The sequence below is a fragment of the Aulostomus chinensis genome, chromosome 15 (genome assembly GCF_037954235.1).
Source record: "Aulostomus chinensis isolate RoL2024-O1b breed Wild chromosome 15, RoL_Achi_v1.0, whole genome shotgun sequence".
Lineage (NCBI taxonomy): Eukaryota > Metazoa > Chordata > Actinopteri > Syngnathiformes > Aulostomidae > Aulostomus > Aulostomus chinensis.
In genome coordinates this window covers 10,976,941-10,997,888 of record NC_141334.1, presented here as the reverse complement: position 1 = coordinate 10,997,888, position 20,948 = coordinate 10,976,941, and the positions used below count along the sequence as shown (strand labels likewise).

The window sequence follows — 20,948 nt, the reverse complement described above, 5'->3', positions numbered from 1 at the left end:
CTGGTTCACTTGCAGAAATAAATGGAAGTAAACATGTTGTGCATGCAGTCCATGTGTGCAAGTTGTGGCAATACAACCCTCTGCCCTTCACTTCCTCTTATTCTATGAGGTGTGTGTTTATTGTGTGGTCATGCATTCATCAGCCTGAAAGGAGGTCATTTCATAGATCCCATCAGCAGCACCAATATCCAGTGTGTATATACTTGTGTGCTGTCTGTGAGTCTCACTTACACTTTGCCCAAGGCAATTAGCCTCCGCTGTGGTGTGGTAAGATAAGCTGACCGTGAATTCACGGCCATGGTCAAACACAAGTATCTAAAATGCTGTCCAACCCGAGGGCAAATCGAAGCCAACGTGCATGGAGTATCATTGCGGCTAATTGACTTGGATCAAGTGCATATTGACCCTCTGGACTGCTGTTACACATGCGTTTTACATATTTACTTCACAGCGTTTTTATCAGTCAATTTACACAGCATCACCACCAAGGACAAATCTGCTACTGTTGTTTTTAATACTGCGCGTTGAATGCGGTGTGTGTGATTGCGCATGTCTATATAAGTGTGCCTGTGGGTGATAAAGGAAGTGACGTTATCCTTGGACCTCCTGCACAGACAATAAAAGGATGCATGTGGCAGACTAAAGCATTGTTTCCCTCCTATATTCAATAGCCATCAGGCATGAGTGTGATGCAGGAACACCTGAAGCAACTTAGTACATGAAACCATAAGAAACTGACATCTGGGGCACAGGATCCTCACGCCTTTGAAGTTCTTGTGATGCATTTAATAATCGTGAGGTTTTTCACTGATGTCTGCAAAGACAGCCATATACAACCCTGGGCATAGCTTAAAGGAAGAAGGCTTGGGGACAAAAAAAAAAACGAGGCTTGCTGCAGATGAATGTGTGTGTCTGAATAGCTGTTGTGCAAGGTAGGCCCCACATATCTGTGCGTCTGTGAGCGATGTGTCAGATGAATGATAACACCTTAAAGCATTTGTTCTCCTCCAGGAATTTTTTTTTTTTTGCTCATCACAGAGGTAGAACTCCAACAGGCCTATCGCTCCAGCTCCAGCACAAGTCTTCCCAAGCCACGAATACAATATTCAACAGAGGGACCAGTTCAACATATCTCAGGATGGTTAGTGGTGCTCCAGACTATCTGAGCGACACAAACTAGACCCTCAAATCTCTTGTTTCTTCTTACTACTGTTTCCCTGCACTTATTTTTATTCTGTTTTCTCCTCCGGCACATTAAAACAAAATTGTTTAAATCCTGGAAAATTTGACTTTCATGGGCTTTCCAAATGTTTACTTTTAGATTTATGTTATTTTATTGGAGCCTTTTGAAATAATAAAGCAGAGCTCATAACAGCTCCCCAGTGATGTGTACTTTTATATTCCAATGTGGACAGAAAATGCAAATCACTCTGCAATGTAACATTCGTTTGATTAAAGTATAAATTTAACATCCGTTCAGACACATTAAAAATCAAATTATTAAATATTTCCGAGAGCTAGACCTGCCACTTTCCTACAATCTTAGTGCTATTATATAGAGTGTGTCATGATAAACAAGAGCAGGGGGAAAATTAGAAAGGAAAAAGCTAGTTGAGAGAACATAAGGTTACAGTAAAGATGAAGAATCAAGGCTGTGACTTGGACTGGAGTTGCACCTGAACTAAATCGGGCTCACATAAGGTTTAAGACTTCATTTGCATCCTAAAAGACTTGGGACTTGGACTCAGTCTTTCTGACCCATCATGTGTATCCTAACACATCTGTCTGGTGTGGCTGCCACAGAAGTCCTGCAGTAGCAAAACCATTATACCACCTATAAAAATAGATAAACTATAAAAAAAAAACAAATTTACACCAAGCATAAAAAAAAGAAATTGTATATGCAGAATATGAAATGTGAGAATAAAGGACAGCAAATAGACCACATCATATTTCATCAGGCAGCTGAAAAGGCATCAGCACATGGCAGTTACTTGGTAAAGTGAATGCATGTTTTATCTTTGTTTTTGTGCCTTTTCCACCTTGTTGTGTACAACGGCATTCATCATCGGTGACCATGCTTTAACCCCCAGTTCTACTTTATCTGGAACATGGTGCTGCTTGTGTCTTGGCCAGGGCTTCCTTGAAAAAGAGATCTTGAAATCTCACTGGGACTCACATGGTTTTAAGTAAAAAAAAATAAAATAAAAAAAATCCCCTCCCATGGCACCTTGACCAAGAAGGTGCTGGTGCAACGACCAGGACACACACCCTGGTTCCGCCTCCCATCTACAAGCACAGCTCATAGCATCCAAAGGGACCCTCAAACAACATGGGGAACCCAACCAGCAGGCCCCGTTCGAGAAGGCAAAGTAATAGACTGCTGCACTACCTGTTCGCCCTGTAATGGGAATAGACGTTGAGGTTCGCAAACACGTTTAATTGGCTAGTTATTGCAGCTCAACTAAACATTAGCTGATGAGTGTTTTCCAGTGCTGGCTTTGGCATGACAGCCATAATTAATCCACAATTCTGATAAACTGAGAGAGGGGGTCCGGGTGGGCAAGAGAGATGAAAGACATGTAAGCGTCTCTGGGTTACAGAAAAATAACAAAGGCAAAGAGAATACTGCTCATTATTTGGTATGATGATATTTAAGGCTATAAATCACAACATTTCAATGACAAAATAAAGCTGAAGAGATTAGCGGGTGTTTGGTCCGTTTGTGTTGCTCAGCATTTGTTTACTTGTGGTGCATGGGCTGTCAAGCAAAGAAAAACACAGCATTAATGATGATTAACATCATTTAAAAAAAAAATCTCTCAACAAGTCTCATCTCAGCAGTCTAATGAGATGCAGATCACTGCCAGTGACATTCACAACTGCAGAATGTGCTGTAATCCTTCAACGCCAACGTTGACAGACAAACATGGCAGGCGGGGACAGACAGCAGGATTGAGAGCGAGGGTGTGTCAGTAAAACCAAATCCTGACGCCTATGAGACAGACTCGACACTCGAACAATAGACCACGGCATACTTGGAGATTAAACTCTGCCAGATAGGAGGACAAAATATTGAAATATTCAGCACCTCGTCGGGAAAAGAGGACATTGATAGGCCGAGAGACTGACAAAAATAACGCGGAGGAACAAAATATATAATAAACGCAGAAGCTAAGTGGAGTAAAAGAATAGAAAATGAATAAAACACATCCAAGGCGATCTAAGGCTGACAGTGTGAAGAGGGAGAGATGAAGAGGATAAAGATAGAAGAGTCTGGGCTCTGGGAGAAGTGAGTGGCAGTCAATTCCTGAACGCAGACAGATGAAGAGAATCCTCTACGAAAGCCAGGGGATGTGTGTGCATGCATGTGTTCGCCTGTGTGTGTGTGTGTGTGCATGTGTGTATGTGAGAGTGTGTTTGTCAGCCATAGCTATATGGTGATGTTTTACCTAGAAATCCAGCTCTAATCAGAAAACACTGCTGGACAAGTTAACAAAAAAGGTTAAATGGATTAACCTGGTTCTTTTGTGGACCTGATGACAGGCAGTTTAAGCTTGTAATTGTTTGGTTTTTAGTTCCTATCAGGTTTAAACATCAGCCTTTGGAGCAGGTGAGACATGTTTAAAGAGGACTTACTAAAAATAACAGTACAAGAAATGGGTTTGACATTTTTCAAAACAGCTTAAATTCCACAAATTCCCAGAAATCTGGAGCTCTGAAAAAGCCAATTGATGACTTCAAAATCAAGCTGCAAGCATTTCTGCATTTGAATTTTGTCATATCAAATGAGTTTAAAGGTCAGAGAAGTAGGTTAAAGTGGACTAATCGATTTATATCTATTTTTCTAGTTCCCGTCATCAGTTAGAATGGATGTTTTTAAATAATTGGTGCTGCTTATCATTAAAAAAGAGAACGAGGTAATCAGAGGAGGTTATTTCATCTCAAGTGTTGGGTTGGCTTTTATGTAAAATGGCCAACTGAAGAGAGAAAAAAATAGTCCCAGTGGCAGCACAGATCTCAGCTCATTAGAAAAAGGTAATGGTAAAGAACTGGTGCCCTTGCAGTTTCGTCACTGGTGATTATTGCTCTTCAAACATGGACAGGATGAAAGTGCTATACAGAGTATTTTATTATTTTTAACAGATTTATGAAGATAAAGAAATGAACGTGTTGTGCTCAGTTGAAGGGGTGGCATGTTGGGGCTGCTGGGTGAGCGAGAGGCGATGACAGACTGAAATGATCATTTGCAGTAGAAAGAGAAGAACTGAGCAAGAAAATAAAGACAAAATGGGAAGGCAGTCCGAGCCCTTCTTCTCAGAGACGAGTGAGAACTCGCGAAACATTGTGTTCTTCCTAACTACAAGGGAAATTACTACCGTCCAATGTATTTTTAATCGGATGAGTTGTCGCCATCTCAAAATAAAACATATATATTTACACAAAAGCCTTTTGCTTTAATTTCATTTGACCAAGTTTTAATGTATTCATCCTTTAACCCAACCACCCAGGGATTCTCTACCTTTAAAAGCATTAAAGGGACAGTTTGCGGGATATTTTTGCTTGCAGTTCGTAAACACAGCATTCAAAAGTCCCTCCTCCTTGACCCCAAACTGAGTCAAAGGAATGGCAAAATTGCATTTTCCTCTGGGAGGCATCCCCTTGCTCTTGCGTAACTGCTGCTAATGAGCATATTCTTGCTATAACTGCACTTTCAGCTGTGTTTATTCTACTAACCTTCATGAGAGATGTCATTTTCTACCACTCTGCTTTGCCAGTGTAGGTGTCATCAACAAACGAGAACCAATCAGGAAAATAGATAGAATGATTTTTTTTTGACAGGTTAATCGGTGGGTTGGGGTCTAAACATACAAAACCAGAGGCTGACAACCAAAAATGGCCTGAACACAACAAAAAAAATGAAAATACAAAAAACAGGCAGAGGGTAGTGTCTGCAGATACATACACACTCCTAGTGAGCCGTATGTAAGTGATGAATGAGAAGTTACTTAAGTAAATGAGTTTTTATACTTTTTTAAAGTGTATGCAGCAGACTCTTTAATCATCGTGACAGGATATGGCAACGCAGACCAAGCCAGCAGGAGGTGGTCTGGAACCAGAAAATGGATGCAAGGGTGTACTGATAAGCTGCCGAGGCACAGCAGGGGGGCAAACTTTTCCAGACACCTGAAATGTCTACAGAATATATTGTAATCCAACTGGCCGAAGATATGAAATCAAAGGGTTTATTTACGAGATCACATCATGAAAAAATTATGGCACTCCAGGCAACACATAAACATGGCAAAATAAATGTGTGTTGTTGCTGTTGTTTTGCTGCCTTTAGGTATCATTAAAATTTAGTCTAACATTACCTGTCAAATGACTGGTTGCTTTGTTGTTGGCACAGTATATACGTGTTTATTGGGCCACAAAAAATTATATTCACCCACCTTCATTGTACCTTGTTAGCAGAGACCCACAAGACAGCAATAAAACATGGAAACACTTACGATAACAGTATTTGTACAGCTACATACCACCAGAGTTACATGAAACATGTATTTTACTACATGTGGTGAACCAACCTATCTATGTAGAACTGAAAATTTGGTGAATAATTAATAAATCAAGTAATCAGTTAGTTAATTGACGAAAAAGATGTCTTTTTATCATATCTTGACGGGTAAAGTTGTTGGTCTTTTGTGTTTTTTTTTTTTTTTACATGACAATAAACTGATAATGTTTTGCTGAAGATTTTTGATTAGCAACTCAAGTATGAATGGAAATAAATGTACAAGTGGAAGTCAATAATGGCAATTTTCCACGTATTTTGTTTTCAACATCTACTCTGCAGTTCCGTTTCATTTTCTGCCGCTCCATCCAAACTGATCCTGCAGTCGGAGAGAAGCCTGGGAAACAGGTCTTGTTCCAGCCCATCTCAGTTAACTACAGTGATCCCAGCTGGTCTTAACCTGTGACAGACGGTGCTTCCTGCCACTCTTTCCCTGCAGATGAGCCTGTAATAGGGCGACATAATTACTAGTGGCTGCCTCGGAGCTCTGCCTGGCTCAGACGCCTTGGGCTCTCATTACCCACAATGCTGCCTGGGCTCTTAAATATCAAACACTTCTTTGTGCTAGAGGCCCAGCCGCCCTATAGCCTACGGCTACCCCTCTGTGCTCTGCTTCGCTTGCATGTTGTGCTAAGTGTGTACCTGTCCTAACTGTATGTGTGCACCTTTATATGGATATACCCACATACACAGAGCATACAGTAGCAAGAACTTCCAATAAATGCTTACATGTAACATCTTGGTAGTAACACTTTGTTGCACCTGAGAGGGAAGGAAGCCAAAGGGGATCCAACTTAAGGATTTGAACCCTCAGTAAAGACTTCCTTTAAAAGTCCTTGGGCCCTGGGCCTTTTTCATTTAAGCTTGCTGATGCCAAGAGCAGAGAGGAGGGAAAAAAAATTTAAGGGGAGTGTGGACAATCAATTAGTCAGTGTTTCTCCTTTCATGTGCATAAAGCAAGTGTTAGTCCTCTACGCATTAGCACTTTCTTCTAAGTGCATTAGTGCTACAGTATGAAAAACTCTGAAAAATGAATTCAAGGCAAATTCACAAAACCATTAGTCCATGTGTTTAGACAGAAATTCCACAATTCATGGTTTTCTTCTTCTGTAGTGTGGAGAGTGCCTTTAATTTTCAAAAGTTGCTCGTTGAATAGCAATTGGAGGACAATAACCACCATACCCTAAATATGGATTTCTATATATCCAGCCCTGCAAATGAGAGAAAAGTAACACCACCTGATCTTGACATTTAGCTTTCAATGAATGTTCAAATATACGCTTGTGACACTGAGGGTTGCGCAGCGCCCACTGAGTTCAAATATCTGATGATTACAATTAGAATGTGAGGGGCACAAGACTCCATACTAAGTGTTCCATGAGTACAAAATTATTATAATTACATTAACATGTATGGGAGGAAACTGAGTGGTAAAGTAAATCACTCGCAACAAGACGTGCACACAGGATTATATTTTTTAAGGTCTGGCATTGTGATCAGATATTCTACTGAACAGAGTCACAATGAGAAGTTCTTCCACTTTCACCTGTAAGGTTCAGCTTGAGTTCAGAGAATATAATTTAACTTCGTTTTGTGTGTCAGGTTCAGCAGAAAATATTTTCTCACGAAACAATTTGTTACATCGAAAGAAAGAAGCCAAAAGTTTAATCAATAAACCCATTATTTCCTGTAATTGTTTTACTGGACTGGAGACTTGTAGTTTCCTGGTCATTCTATTTGAACTCCAACTTAAATCACCATAAAATTGACTCCTCATAGCATTTATGTGCAAAGCTTTTATGTCTTCCCATATGTTTGTTAAAATATCTTATGTCTAATTATTCAAAAAACCTTTCCATAAATACTAATAAGTAGTTTTATGGTTATTCCCATCCCAGGAAAAAAAGGAAGAAAAAACCCCACATGTGGTTATATTAAAGAACTTTGAGTGAGACTAATTTCGATATTTGCTACAAGTCCTTGCTCTTTTACAAGATTTCTTCATTTGGAGCACTTCATTGAAGCACTTAATATTGTATATTTTGTTCCAGATTTAAGGGTTGAATTCTCAGTTTGAATTTGAACCCAAGCAGCAGAAAATGCGATGTCACGTCATTTATGATCACTACTCTTCATTATTACACAGCTTTGGATCAGCTCGCCGATCGTGCAGCTCACACTTAATCTTCCTTTCAGTCTTGGAAATGTCTTATATGAATCTCCTAATGTCTGATTGCCTAATTAGTAGCCACTTTAGTAAATGTGTGCTAATTTTAACACCCACGTTGCAAGCCTGCATGTAGACGTACAGTAGAAATGCCGTTGCTCATGTGCCAAAATCAGGCTGCAAAGACAGTTATTAGGTACTTCAGTCTGACTGAAGCAATAATAGAGGGAAATGTTGATTTTATAAATGAAAGATAAAAGCATCAGTCAGAGCGTATTGGTCTGTACATATAAGACTTTTCCACTGGGGTGGATATAACTAGTGTTTTTTTGTAATTTTCTCAAACAAGAAACAAAATTGTACGGAAGCAAAATATTAATTTATAAAGTAACTCATTCTGCAGAGCTGTTGAAGTCAAGAAGACTTGAAAAAAAAAACATATAAAACACCAAGCAAAAATACATGATGCAAATACTTGATTCAATCTTCCTTTATAAAAATAATAATTCTGATTGATATAGTATTAAGTATCGTCATAGATACGTTATAGAATATATTAATACCACAGGAGAATAATTAGCTTTTTATTTGGGTTGTCAGGATTATATTGCTATGAGGGATATTTCCACGTCATCATGACAAATTATAAAAATCGGATTGGCGGCAAAGACGTCAAAATATGTAGATCTATTTGTACGGTACCGTACAAACGCTATGGATTATTGTTTAGCTTGAATAAAATCAGCATTGTCTGTAATGATTAGAAGAGTAGTTTATGGTTTGCGTCTTTTATCACGGCGTATTAAAAAAATGTAGGAAGAAGGATCTGATTGCGGACACAGCGAAACACGGAGGCTTGTAATTATCATTTCGTCTCCTTCTTGAAATAATTGCCTGAGTCACTTTTTCAAGCTTCTCAGAAAACGCAAAAAACTGGAGAAAAAACATCATAAGGAGTTGTTTAAGGATAAAAAAAAATTATCCAAAAAATGATTTTGGTGATTATTTTAAGAAGGTGACAATATGCAGAACTTGCAATGATCTCTTGTGTCCATTTAAACAAGTGGCATGGTTTTATCTCTGCCTCAGCACAAGTGAGGCAGAGCAAGCTCAGCCCTGAACTCTCAAGGGAGGGAATGAAGTCCAAAACTACAAAATGTTGTCCCTGATGTGTTATGGGGCTATATCAGGACAGAAATGGTGGACTGGAGAAAAATCAATATTGACATAGCTGTTTCATTAAAGACACAAGAGAGAGAGAGAGAGAGAGAGAGAGAGAGAGAGAGAGAGAGAGAGAGAGAGAGAAGGGAATAAAGAATGACCTGAATCGGCTGCACTGTGGAGGGGAAACTTTGCTTTAAAGAGCCTGATGGGGTGCTGAAGCTTGCACAGGTTGTTGAAGAGATTTGTGTTCACTTTATGTGCTACCCATAGCAAAATAATTCCCCTTGAAAGTGGGACAGAGCAGACAGTAAAGAGCCTATGCTGATCAAATACTGGAAACGCAGTGACAGAGGCCCAAATAGACTGGAAGGGGTGACACTGGTTGTCCCGTCCACACCAGAGGACCCTTTAGAAGCGTTTGTCTGGCTCAACTGTGACAGCGCATATGGATTCAACATCCGCAATCTGATCAAAGTTGCTGCGGACCACATCCAACATCACGTCCGGCGCCTGATAACCAGCTACTGCACTGACATCAAAATTAAATCATCTGGGTTTTCACTTTCACAGAGATAACCAGAATTAATATGTTTGATTCTCGCTTGAAATATAATTAAGTAACATGTTCAGGTCTTTAGTGACTGATCTCACGTGTAAAGAAGAAGAAAAAAAAACCTTAAAGTTAAAAGTCCATTTTAAAGACAGCCTCCGCAGTCTTACCGTTATCTTCGACGGAGAAGTGGAAGAGATCCGAGGTGGCGTTTTCTTCACTCCGTAACACATAACAGATGTTCAAGTCATCGATATCGGCTGTAACAGGAAAGTCATTTCAGTTTGTAATATATACGATTTAAAATTCAATCATAAAATACATAAAATAAACATGTGCAAGTACGTTAAAAGATGCCAGTGGCCTTTAAATATCAGGGTTATCTTATAGGTGACTACGGAAATTAAACAGAAAATCAAGATGACAAGCAAACTTTAATAAATGCTTTTGATTAATGGTCTGCATTTTAAAGTGAGGGTAATTGTCATGTCATTGAGAGATGATGCGTGATAACTTAAACCAAGGTGATAGCTAAATTATGAATTGTGTATCACAAGAGATTTGCCCTTGTCAAGATATTAAAATTAAAAAAAAAATACATTCATGAAACAATTGCCGTTTCAAGATTTTTAAAAAAGCCTTCATGTGAAGTTTCACGCTGGCAACAGAAATAACCTCAAACACTCTTTGAAGTTGTATTATAGTTTTACGGCTTGTTCAAACATTCTCTCTGTCAAATAATTGTTCAAAGAAGGAAACTGTCCCGCTTCAGTGCCGTATCAGCTACAGTAACAGCAGGTCTCTGGTATCACACTGATTCAGTTCCTTATCAGCACGCAGCTTGGACAATTTTCTAGCAGAGCAACTGTTCTGAAAGTCATACATCCATAATCCAAGCTGATAAGGACACAATCGAATATACGGCGCCGGCTAAACCGCCGGAAAACATTTAAATCCTCAACCTGCCTGCACTCTTTTGCAAACACCTCTTGAAACCAGGTGACACCAGTTTGGATCTTTTAATGACAGAAGGAGTTAAGAATGTTAAAAACAGGATTGCGGCGAGCACCTCCGCAGCTGTTCTCCTAAAATGTCTGAATTACAGGGTTCACAAGCGGGTGGTTGTTTTTGGGTTGTTTTTTTTTTGGTATTTTTTATCCGCCATTCTCCAGAAACATCTTTTACAGTGCAGAAAAATCATTAGGACTGTGAAAGGGCTTGGCCCCTGCGAACCATCTCCTTCAATAATAGATGTCAGAGGAAGGAGGTTCATAAAAGTATAAACCCCCCTGACTTCTGGCGGGGATGCTTCTTAAACCTCTTTGCGACATCTTACATGGACCAAAACATTATTTTACAGTTAAAAATTTTGCGTTATAAGGTTTTTTTGTGTGTGCGTGTGTTTCTGTTTTCCTACTTAGAAGCATTGAGAGGAGGATTTTTCTCTGCGGTATTGTGGCTCAGCCTTGAACCCGAGGACCTTGCAAATGTAAAGTCAACACTGCGAACCAGGGTAACACTGCTCATCAAATATTTAAAGAGATTTCCTCTGGGGATATGCCCTGGAAATAGGATGAGTAAATAAAGAGAAAGGAATTGTCTCTTTCACCTGACTGATTTCTCTGACGAGCCTGTTTACTCTCTCTCTCGCTCTCTCTCCATCTCATCTGTGCCCTTTTATTTCAAAGACTGCAGCACACAGTTGCTGGCAGAAGTTTTCATCGACTGCACAGTAAAGATGCCAAGCTGTGACATGAGCAAGTGAAATTCTGAACTTGCTTGTATAATTGCCTCCACGTATGAAACGACGATTGCATCTCTTTAGACCTCAGTCGGCGGTATTGTCTGTCTGCATTATCAACAAAGACACACACACACACCACTTTTTTTTTTAAAGTTTAGTGTAAATATTCTCTGATGACTTTCCATTTTTGAAATAAGTTGTCAGAAATTGAAGCGGTCCAAATCTGAAATGTCATTCTGTCACCAAAAGGTCTGCGCTGACCTTTTCACACGATCATCTTCTCCTGTCCCGCTTCATTTAACAAGCCCCTGTCGAGAACATCAGATGTGAACATTTCCCTTGAGATGCAGGAAGGATAAATTATTCATCCCAAACTGTCTACAAGACATTTGAGTGAAACATCAGCCTATACTTTGGTCTGCTAATTATGATTTGATGAGCAAGGCACGTCTCAATCAGGCCCATCAGATTAACTATTGAAATTCCTACGTTAGCGGTTGTCACACGTGAATAATTATTCATCCATAGATTAAATATTTGATCAGCTTTGTGAAAAATACATCAAAAAGTGGTGATTTGCAAGGATTTGTACTTTAAAATGCTCTAATTCTCAGAGGTTAAAGAGTGTCATGAGGTTATAATTATTTGATTACAGAAAAATAAATCCTGATTTCCAGTTTGCATAAAAGCACAGCAGCGATGCTGTTTCTAAATCTTTAAAGAGTGTAGAAAAAGTGGGGACGACTGCTGACTGATTGAAAGTCACCCATTTTGTATACTAATAATATTTTGTAAATCGTTGTTGCGTCAAAAAGTGAAATAACCTCTCAGGTTAATGTGTTTCCTGGATTACATTTTAAAATTGTAACAGTTTTTCCCCGGACAATCACTCTGCTGCTGAACAACACTTGAAGGAATAATTGCCCGTTGATTGGGCTTTTCACATGCAATATTCATTCAATGGCGATGCATTATAGCTGGTGGGAGTTCTGTTCAGTGCTTACCTTGACTGAATGTGTCAATGGAGTTGTTTCCTTGGTTCAGGTTAACCATATAGCCATGTTTGGGCTGCGCGGTGATGTGGAACACCAGGGAGGCCGAACTGCTGTCTCTGTCCTCTGCCCTCAGATGTTTGTAGCTGATGGGGAACCCCAGATGACCTGTAGCCAAAATCTTCAAAGTAGGGGCTCCTTTATTCACCAGAATCTGTGGGACACCGTTATCCATCGCCACAACGGTGATCTTCATAGTTTGAGGGTAGCGAGTTTCGAAAACGGTATCGGGGAAAACGTAAAAGTCAGTGTGAGTGCCGTCAGTTACAGTGAAGGAGAAAGAATCCTCTGACGACTCAGTTCCGTCGTGTTTGTAGCTGATGAGGTTTTCATTCAGGTCTTGTTTGGTGAAGCTGGTGACCGGCCTGGACTGGTTGTAGAGGAGTTTGCCGTGAACAGGCAGCTGGGTGATGGTGAATTTCAGCAGCTTCTCAGCAGTGTCCTGGTCCTCAGCGGTGAGCTCAAATGGTGTAATTAGCTTGCTTTGTCCCTCTGTGACAATCAGACCATTTACAGTCACAACAGGCTTCTTATTGTCGACGTCCACAATGGAGATTCTGAATGTTCTAAAGATAGGATTGTAGCCATCAGTCACTTCAAACTCAAAACTGTCCATTTTCAATTCATCATCTGAAGTGTGGATGTAGTAGATTTTACTGCCGGCTAGCTGGAGTTGGGTAAAAGATCCAATAGGCATCCCGGGATTGTCTGTACACTCCAAGTGGCCCCTAACAGGAGCTCTCGTGACGGTGAAGACCAAGTGCTCATCAGGGCTGTTGAGGTCGGTGGTGCTGAGAAGGTCTGTGGTCAAAGTCACGCGGCCACCTTCTCTTAGGGACACACCTTTACTGACTACATCAGGGAAGACCATGTCCATGCTCCCGATGGTGATGTAGAAGTAACGATCGATCAGTGGGTTTATTCCATCGGTGACGTCAAACTTGATCAAGTCTCTGATTCCCTCTTGTCCATTGTGTGTATAAGATATAAGCCCCGCGTCGATGTCAGCTTGGGTGAAATTCATTCCTACTGTAACGTTCTCTATGGAACCGAATGGCGTTTTTCTCTGCAGGAGACCCTGACCAGGCCCGAACCGGATGATATATGTGAGTGTGCTGTCATCTGAGTCTAAATCTGTAGCTTTGAGCACTTTGTTGTTAATCTCTTTGGTCTCTCCGATCTCTACCTCCAGCCCGTCATTTATTAGCATTCTGGGGGTCTCATCATCAACAGCAATAATCATAACCATGGCTGTTTTCTGCACAGAGTATTTTCCATCTGTCAAAGTGACATCAAAGCTGTCCTCTGTTGTCTCTGAGTCATCATGTTCATAAATAATGCTCGATGCCTCTCTAATCTGCTCTAAAGTGAAATTAGTCACCAAAACTGAGCCTGTGGAGAGCTGATTTAAAATGGCACCATGTTTGGGAGGTTTGGAAATGATGAACATCAGTTCCTCAGGTGGGATATCAGCGTCAGCCCCGTTCAGGATCGGAGTGTCAATGACTATGTTCATGCCCTCCATCACAACTATCTCCCTCAAGTAAATCTCCGGCTTTTCATCATTGGCGGGAATGATGACAATAGGAAAGAAATGGTTCTCAGAAAAATTGATGCCATCAGAGCACCTAAATGTGAACCTGTCCTCTACTGGTTCGACTCCTTTGTGGATGCTCTGCACATAGTAGATATTACCCTCCTTGATGTCTCTGATAGTGAAAGCACTGATAGCTGTCCCTGACCTGGACTTTTCTGAGCCTGGGGCAGGTGATATATTTTCCACATAGCCAGCAGTGGGTTGAACAATGATGGTGCAAAGGATATCATCCACTGGAGTGTCATTATCGTCAGCGTTCAGGTGCTGGGGGCCAATAGTGGTTTTCTCTCCTTCAATAACACTGAACTGGACCCCAACTCCGACCTCAGGGGCCTGACTGTCAACAGGAAGGATTGTGACCCGTACGTGGACTCCGTTGACCTTATTGCCGCCGACTGTCCAATCATCAGACATGTCTGTCAGAGTCAAATTGAAGCCATCCTGCTGAGACTCCAGACCAATCTCCCCGCCTGTGTGAGCATACACCACCACGCCGTTGATAATATCAGCCTGTGTGAACCTAGCAGCGGGTACCCCTTTCACTAAGATTTCTCCCATACTCGGAGGATCCTCCACTATAAAGGTCAGCTGGAGGTCATCCGTGTCGTCATCGTGGCCTTGAATTACATTGGTTGTGATTTCTGTGGCTCCGTTTTCCAGCACATCCATGTGAGAGCCGATTGTTCCTGCAGGCAGACTGACAGTTGGTGTTTCATCATCCACCGGCTTTACATTGACTTTGACCGTCACACTTACAACATGAATCCCATCACTAACATCCAACTGAAATTCATCACTCATCGTCTCCTCCCCTCCATGAATGTATGATATCTTTTCCTCTGAGATATCCTCAAGTCTGAAAATCCCATTTTGCTCTAAGACTGTGAACGCTGCCTGGATCTGTCCATGTTTAGGAGGCTGGCTTAGGGTAAAAGTAATCTTTCCAGTCTGTGTGTCAGGGTCTATGGCATCGAGCTCAGCCTCGGTTATGATGTGCATGCCGCGTTCAAACACAGTAAAGCCAGTGTTAGTAATCTGAGGGGGTTTGTTGTTGACAGGTTGGAGGTAGATAGTGAAAGCCCCCTCCACGCTGTTCCCAGCCGTGTCTTCCACACTGTAACGAAACTGCACAATATGAGCCGTGATTCCGAGCTCAACATCAGGGGGGCTGTAGGAGATCTTGTGATGATTAATTTGAGCTTGTGTGAACTCACTGACTTCCGTGTCTGCGCTGTCTGTCAGAACCAAAGAACCAAACACAAGTGGGTTATTTTCATCAGTATCTGTCGGGGGTTGGATTATCGTGTATTTGAGGTCACGGTCTTCAGAGTCTGAGTCTGTGTAACGTAGAACTTCTTTGCCGAAGTGAGTGAGCTTATACTCCTCGACGGTCATTTGCAGGGTGGTGCCAGGGAACAGCTCGGGGGGCACGTCATCTATGGGTAAAACGCGAATGATAAAAGCAGCCTCTCCAGACACGTTAGGGGGGTCGTTGTCATCCTGAACTGTGAAAACAAACTGATCCATGACGGTATCTTTGTTGTGAGGGCCTGTGTGTTTGTAAAAGAGCTTTCCATCAGTGATATCTCTCTGCAGCCACTCCGTCACCTCCTTTTCATATACTTCATCTTCCCCATTGAACTTCCACGAGGAGGGGTCCTCCGGGGCGTCTGATTGCCTCAGCAGCACAGTGCCAATGGTAGAAAGGGGGGGGGCAATGGTGAATTTTATAGTTGAGTCTTCAGAGTCAATATCTGCGGCACTGAGCATAAGGGAAGATACAGGCATCATCTGGTGTTTGAATAGCACAAGGCCAGTGTTGGCATTTATGATGGGAGGCTCATCATCGGTAGGAACGATGGTGATGGGAAAGAGAAACTCAACTTCATTTTTGCCATCCGTCATTTTGAAAACAATATTATCACTGAATGTGTCACTTCCATCATGTTGATACACAACAACCCCTGCTGCGAGGTCGCCGGGTGTGAAGAATTTCCTGTGGGAACCGAGCACCATAAGATCCCCGTGTCGGAGTCCATCCACCACTGTGATGGTGACGGTATCCAGGTTGTCTTCATCACTAATCTCCAGGTTCTGGGTGCTGAACAGAGGTCGGGATTGCCCCTCGTACAGCAGCTGACCCGTGTTACGCGTCACTACTGGGGCCAAAGAGTTCATGGGTTTCACAACAATCATAAAAGCAAAGGGGTCTGAGACAGCCCCCTCTGTGTCCACCACCTCAAACTCAAGCTGGAAAATCCTCTCTGTGTCTGAATCTAAGGAGGGGGGCTTGTATGCAATTTTCAGGTCACGCAGGTCTCTCTGGTAGAAGGATGTGATGGGCAGATTCCTATCATCAGTACTGACTATGTAGCCCTCCTCGTAAGACAGAGGAGAGGTGATGTTGAAAATAAGTTCATCTGAGTCGGACTCGGCATCTTCAGCAGCGAGCATGTCAGGTGTGAGGGCCGTCATGACAAACTGACTCACCTCCATCATCATCATGGACACAAAGCTAGGTTTTGGGGCTGTGTTTTCCTCTCCTTCTTTAATGCGAATCATCAAATGGAAATACTCCTGTTTCTCTAGGTTTCCCTCCTTATCATGCAGCTCTACAACCATGGGAACATAATCCCTATTGGGAGATTTGCGGTCAAACGTGTGCTCATAGCGTATGTCAGTTTGCGTGAATTCATCACAGTCCATCATTTTGGAAAGTTTACCCCCATCTACGAGTCTTCCGTATCTGGGAAGGAGGCTGCCGCTCGACAAGGACGTCACTTCACATTTATGAGAGTCTCTGTCATATGTGAACTCAAGAATCTTCTTATCAATGGGGTTACTGAGCCCTTTGAGGTGTTCGACAGAGAGTGGCATGTTTTTAGTGAGTAACTCTAGCTGCGTAAATACCACCTCCACCTCCATCATAAACGGGATGATAACGGTTTCGGTTTGCGCGTCGTACCTGAGCTGCAGCCTCACTCTGTCTTTCGCTGGACTCCTCGACCCGTAGTGTGAGTATGTCACATCATTGGGACCGAAATCACACGGAAACTTTTTAGGAGACAGATGCCCCGGTCTTTGAGAAAGAGGGTCGTTATCCAGCACGGTGATGCTGCACCGGTCCCCCGGCTGCGTCTGAATCACCAAATCATTAACGGGATCGACGAAGATGGATCTCCCGAAAGGCACACGTATTCCGTTGTTGGCCACTAAAATTGCATCTTCTGATAGTTCAGATCTTAGTGCGTAAAATAATCCAGAGCTGTCCGGCTGCGCGAAGACACCTGCTACTGAAGCACACAGGAGAAGTCTGTGGAGCAACATCTTGGCGACGGATGTGATCCAAACCATCCGAAACCAGTCGCTCTGGTGTCGGGGGAAAAAAAAAAAAAGGCTCCGTTGGGTTGGTTTTTGGGTTGTTGTTGTTTTTTTACTCGCAAACCTCCTCAAAGGGGTTTTGGAATCAACTAAACTGCGCCTGCCATGCGTCCACCCTCGGCATACTCAACAGGAATAGCGCGCAGGAGTTTTAACTTCTGACACTTGAGAGTCTGCGTAAAAGCGCCTCCGCCCATCTCGGCACATATTGGAGGATATTGAGGGCTTGTTACCCCAGACTTATCACCACTGGCCAGGCGAACTGACATTCACGGAGAGGCGGAGACTGGAGGATGAGGTGAATTATACAAATGGGGGCATGTCAAATCCCTGCAGATGATAACTACTGGATTTCCTCCTCAGTTGTGAACGCATCTGGTGCCATGTATGCCTGTCAGCGTCTGTCTGTCAGAGAGCTAAAAACAACACCAAAAAAAAATATCAATGCTGTTTAATTGTCATGAAAGAGTTGAGGAAATTGTTAATAACTGTACTTCTACAATCACAATGTAGAGGTGTGTGTGTGTGTGTGTGTGTGTGTGTGCGCGCGCGCGCGCGTGCGGGCGGGCGTGCGTGTGTGTGTGTGAGTCAACTATTGTCCAATCAGGCGAAAAAAACTAATTTATGTGAACACAGATTAGAGAAGATTCAATGTTCCATGCAACAAAAATCCACAAATTACTTCAAAGTAATTTTACAGTAGGTTAATCATGCTTTGCATTATTTTCTGGATGGTTCCTATTGCATATAGGTTGTATAATGCTATAAAATTAGGTTTCAGGTGTGTTAATTGTTCGAAGGCATGATAAAAGTAGTGTTAAGTGTTACTTTAAAAGTTCTCATTTATATATAGATTCCTCATCCATCATTTATTTGGCTGTTTATTTAATGATCAGCTTCCCTCCAGCTAAATGGAAACATATCCGTAAACAGCAGCAGGGGGATGATGATTACGTTCAGGGACCAACCAAAATGCTGCAAATTGTTTCTTAAACCTCAAGAAAATCCATCTTGCTAGATCTCGGTGGTCCTGGGGGGGAAACTAGTACAGCAAGTTAGAACATCTGTCAAGACTATGAGAGACTAAGCCCACTGCTCTCCCTCTGCTATGTAAATGGACTCTTTGATGTGATCACTTCTCCAGCATATTCACTTTTTTTTTGTTTTTTTTTTCCGTTGTTGTATTTCAAGAACTCAACAATGAGGGACTGGGCATCAGCTCTGTAAATACTAGTGATGTCAGCGTGATACAATAGTTAATAACATAGACATTAATAAAGGGCCTTTGTGTGAATAGTTTCCTTTCCTTTTTTTTTTTGAGTCTTAAAAAAAGAATAAATCCAGAAGCCAGAAAGCTCAGAAGTGCTGCTTTTGACAGCGTTTTTGTTCTTAGCTCTCCACCACCCACGTTTAAGATGCCAGGTGATTAAAGGTTTCTTACTGCCTTGTTATTTTAAAGTATGTGGACCCCACCCACACACACACACACACACACACACCTGCCCAGCTGTCACACACTTTAGTCTACGCTATGTGTGCATAATTCTTGTGGGATAAAACATGAAACCGCTCAAATACATGTATGTTGGAGCTGTAGTGGTGCAAGCGAGCGTGTTCAGATTTAAAAGTCTGATTTTACAAAAAGAGACGTGTAGTGAGAACAGAAGAACAAAGGAGGCATGTAAAGATCATTATTAAGGCAACACAATTAGAGACGGGTAAACATTTTCACCCGGGACACAAAGAGTTGAATTTTGTTTCCCACAAAATACAACACTCAGGAAAAGTAAATCCCCGTGACACGATAAGCACTTGTTCAATTCTCATTATTTTGGACTGCCTGGATGTTCATTTCACAAGCATTTATTCAGTTCCCACCTGACTAATTAACTTCCTCAGGTTGATTCCTGCGGCCCATCTCTATCACCTGCTAAGCACATTGAAACTTTGGGAAAGTCCAGCTTCAGATTTATGACATATTCATACACTACAAGATCTACAGCTCCTTCCACACGGCAGCTGCCTCGCTGTGATAAGGCTTCATGTGGATTCTTTTTTTTTTTTTGGAAGGTGGGGGGGGGGGGGGGTTGAGCCTACATCGGAAAGATTAAAAACTGTGAAGTGATGAGACAGTATAATGGGTAGGTACCCAACAGAGTGCTGCAGTTGCATAAAACCTTGGCTTGCATGGTGGAAATGACAAAAACATTCCCTAATTATCATAAAAGCTAATTACCTCAACAGGCATTTTGGGGTGAGCTGGACGCGTGCTCACCATTTAAATCCAAATGGGGATTTTTTTTCACCGTTTGATACATCGATACTGAGCACATCTGGACAGATGTAGCAATAACAATTTTATTCCCATCGACCAATACGAAAATGCATCAAGTTTTATTTGGTGTGGATCAGGCTTTGTAGATGACCACATTAAAAGCTGCCAAAAAGCAGTAGAAAAACCTGATGAAGATGATGCATTTTCAGATGTAAGGCCTGCCAATATCATCATCATCATCATCATCAAAACACGCAACTCAACCATGACCTGTAGAGGTCAATGATTTGAGGATTGATGACACAAACGTCATGTACATGAATGTGCACTTTTACATTTAAACACTTAAGTAAACTACTTTCATTTAATCTGTAAAACCTGCTTGGCAACTAAAAGGAAGAGATTTGTTGGGCACCACCACAAAAGGTGTTGGGTACTTCAGTAAATACAGTCAATCAATAGGTGGTCTGGGTATTTCTACCTCTTTTTTTAAGTAAATGAACCAAAAAAAGTTTTATTTCTTTGCACCTCTGGAAATCGGCAGAGCTGAAATATGAATGAATGACAAGGACACACTCCTCCATCTCCTTCTTGAATCAAGGGGTAGGAGTTTGTAATGCCGCGGCCTGTTTTGCTTCTTGTTTGCGTGGAACGTTTTCCTGATAAACCTGCAGCATTACTGTGCTGTTGGTACTCATCAGAGCACTTCCTCCGCTGTTTCCTCCTACATCACACAGCTGTTCCGCATGCTTTCAACACTCAACATCAATGAAAGGAACGCGTCTCCTGTCACTCTCTGCTCTTTCCTCACCATCTCTACAACTGCCATAGAACCTGTTGCGTCTTGAGGAAACTCAGACATAAAAGCAATAGCTGGAAATGCAAAACCACTGATTGTACCTCACTGCGGATCCAACCCACAATTACATTTTGTCTGGGTCAGCTGAAATTCTAATGGGAAACCCCTCACACTCATTCACGAGAGCGCACATGGATTCACATCTGTTCCCTCTTTGTTCCTGTATAACAGCCATGAAAATGCAGGTATTCAAAGGACACGCCAGGAACTCCTTTCTCCAAACAGGCATCTCAGGGTTGCTACTGCTCTGTAATCATCAACACAATGACCGTGTGAGTTTACACAAAGTGGCACGCTGGTAAACATTTACTGTCTGGTGAAACTGCTGGTTTGTTCCTGCGTCTCACACATTCATTTGCATTACAGATGACAGTGCTCCTGTTGGGTTTCGCCTTGCGGTTACGAGGAACGCGGTTATTAGCAGGCATTAGAGGAGAAATGGGTAAATATTTTTGCAGCAGGTTACTTTTATGTCTTAATTGCCCTCGGTGAGAAACAGGGTGAGACAAGAAAGACTTTCAGTGACCAAATGTGCAAATATTATCCGTCAATACAGAAGAAAGCTTCTATTCCGCATTAATGAC

At 41.9% G+C, this 20,948-nt stretch overlaps 1 protein-coding gene across 1 annotated transcript in view; it reads right to left on the bottom strand.

The window, feature by feature from the left end:
• frem2a (FRAS1 related extracellular matrix 2a) overlaps positions 1-17,429 on the bottom strand; it is a 61,741-nt gene extending 44,312 nt beyond the window's left edge. The window contains exons 1-2 of the mRNA XM_086226289.1: positions 12,205-17,429; positions 9,627-9,716 (exon numbers count right to left, since the gene is read on the bottom strand). Of these exons, the coding sequence (XP_086082415.1) occupies positions 9,627-9,716; positions 12,205-17,203 (5,089 nt within the window). The 5' untranslated portion in view covers positions 17,204-17,429. The remainder of the gene's footprint in view (positions 1-9,626; positions 9,717-12,204) is intronic.
• Between the last annotated feature and the right edge of the window lie 3,519 nt (positions 17,430-20,948).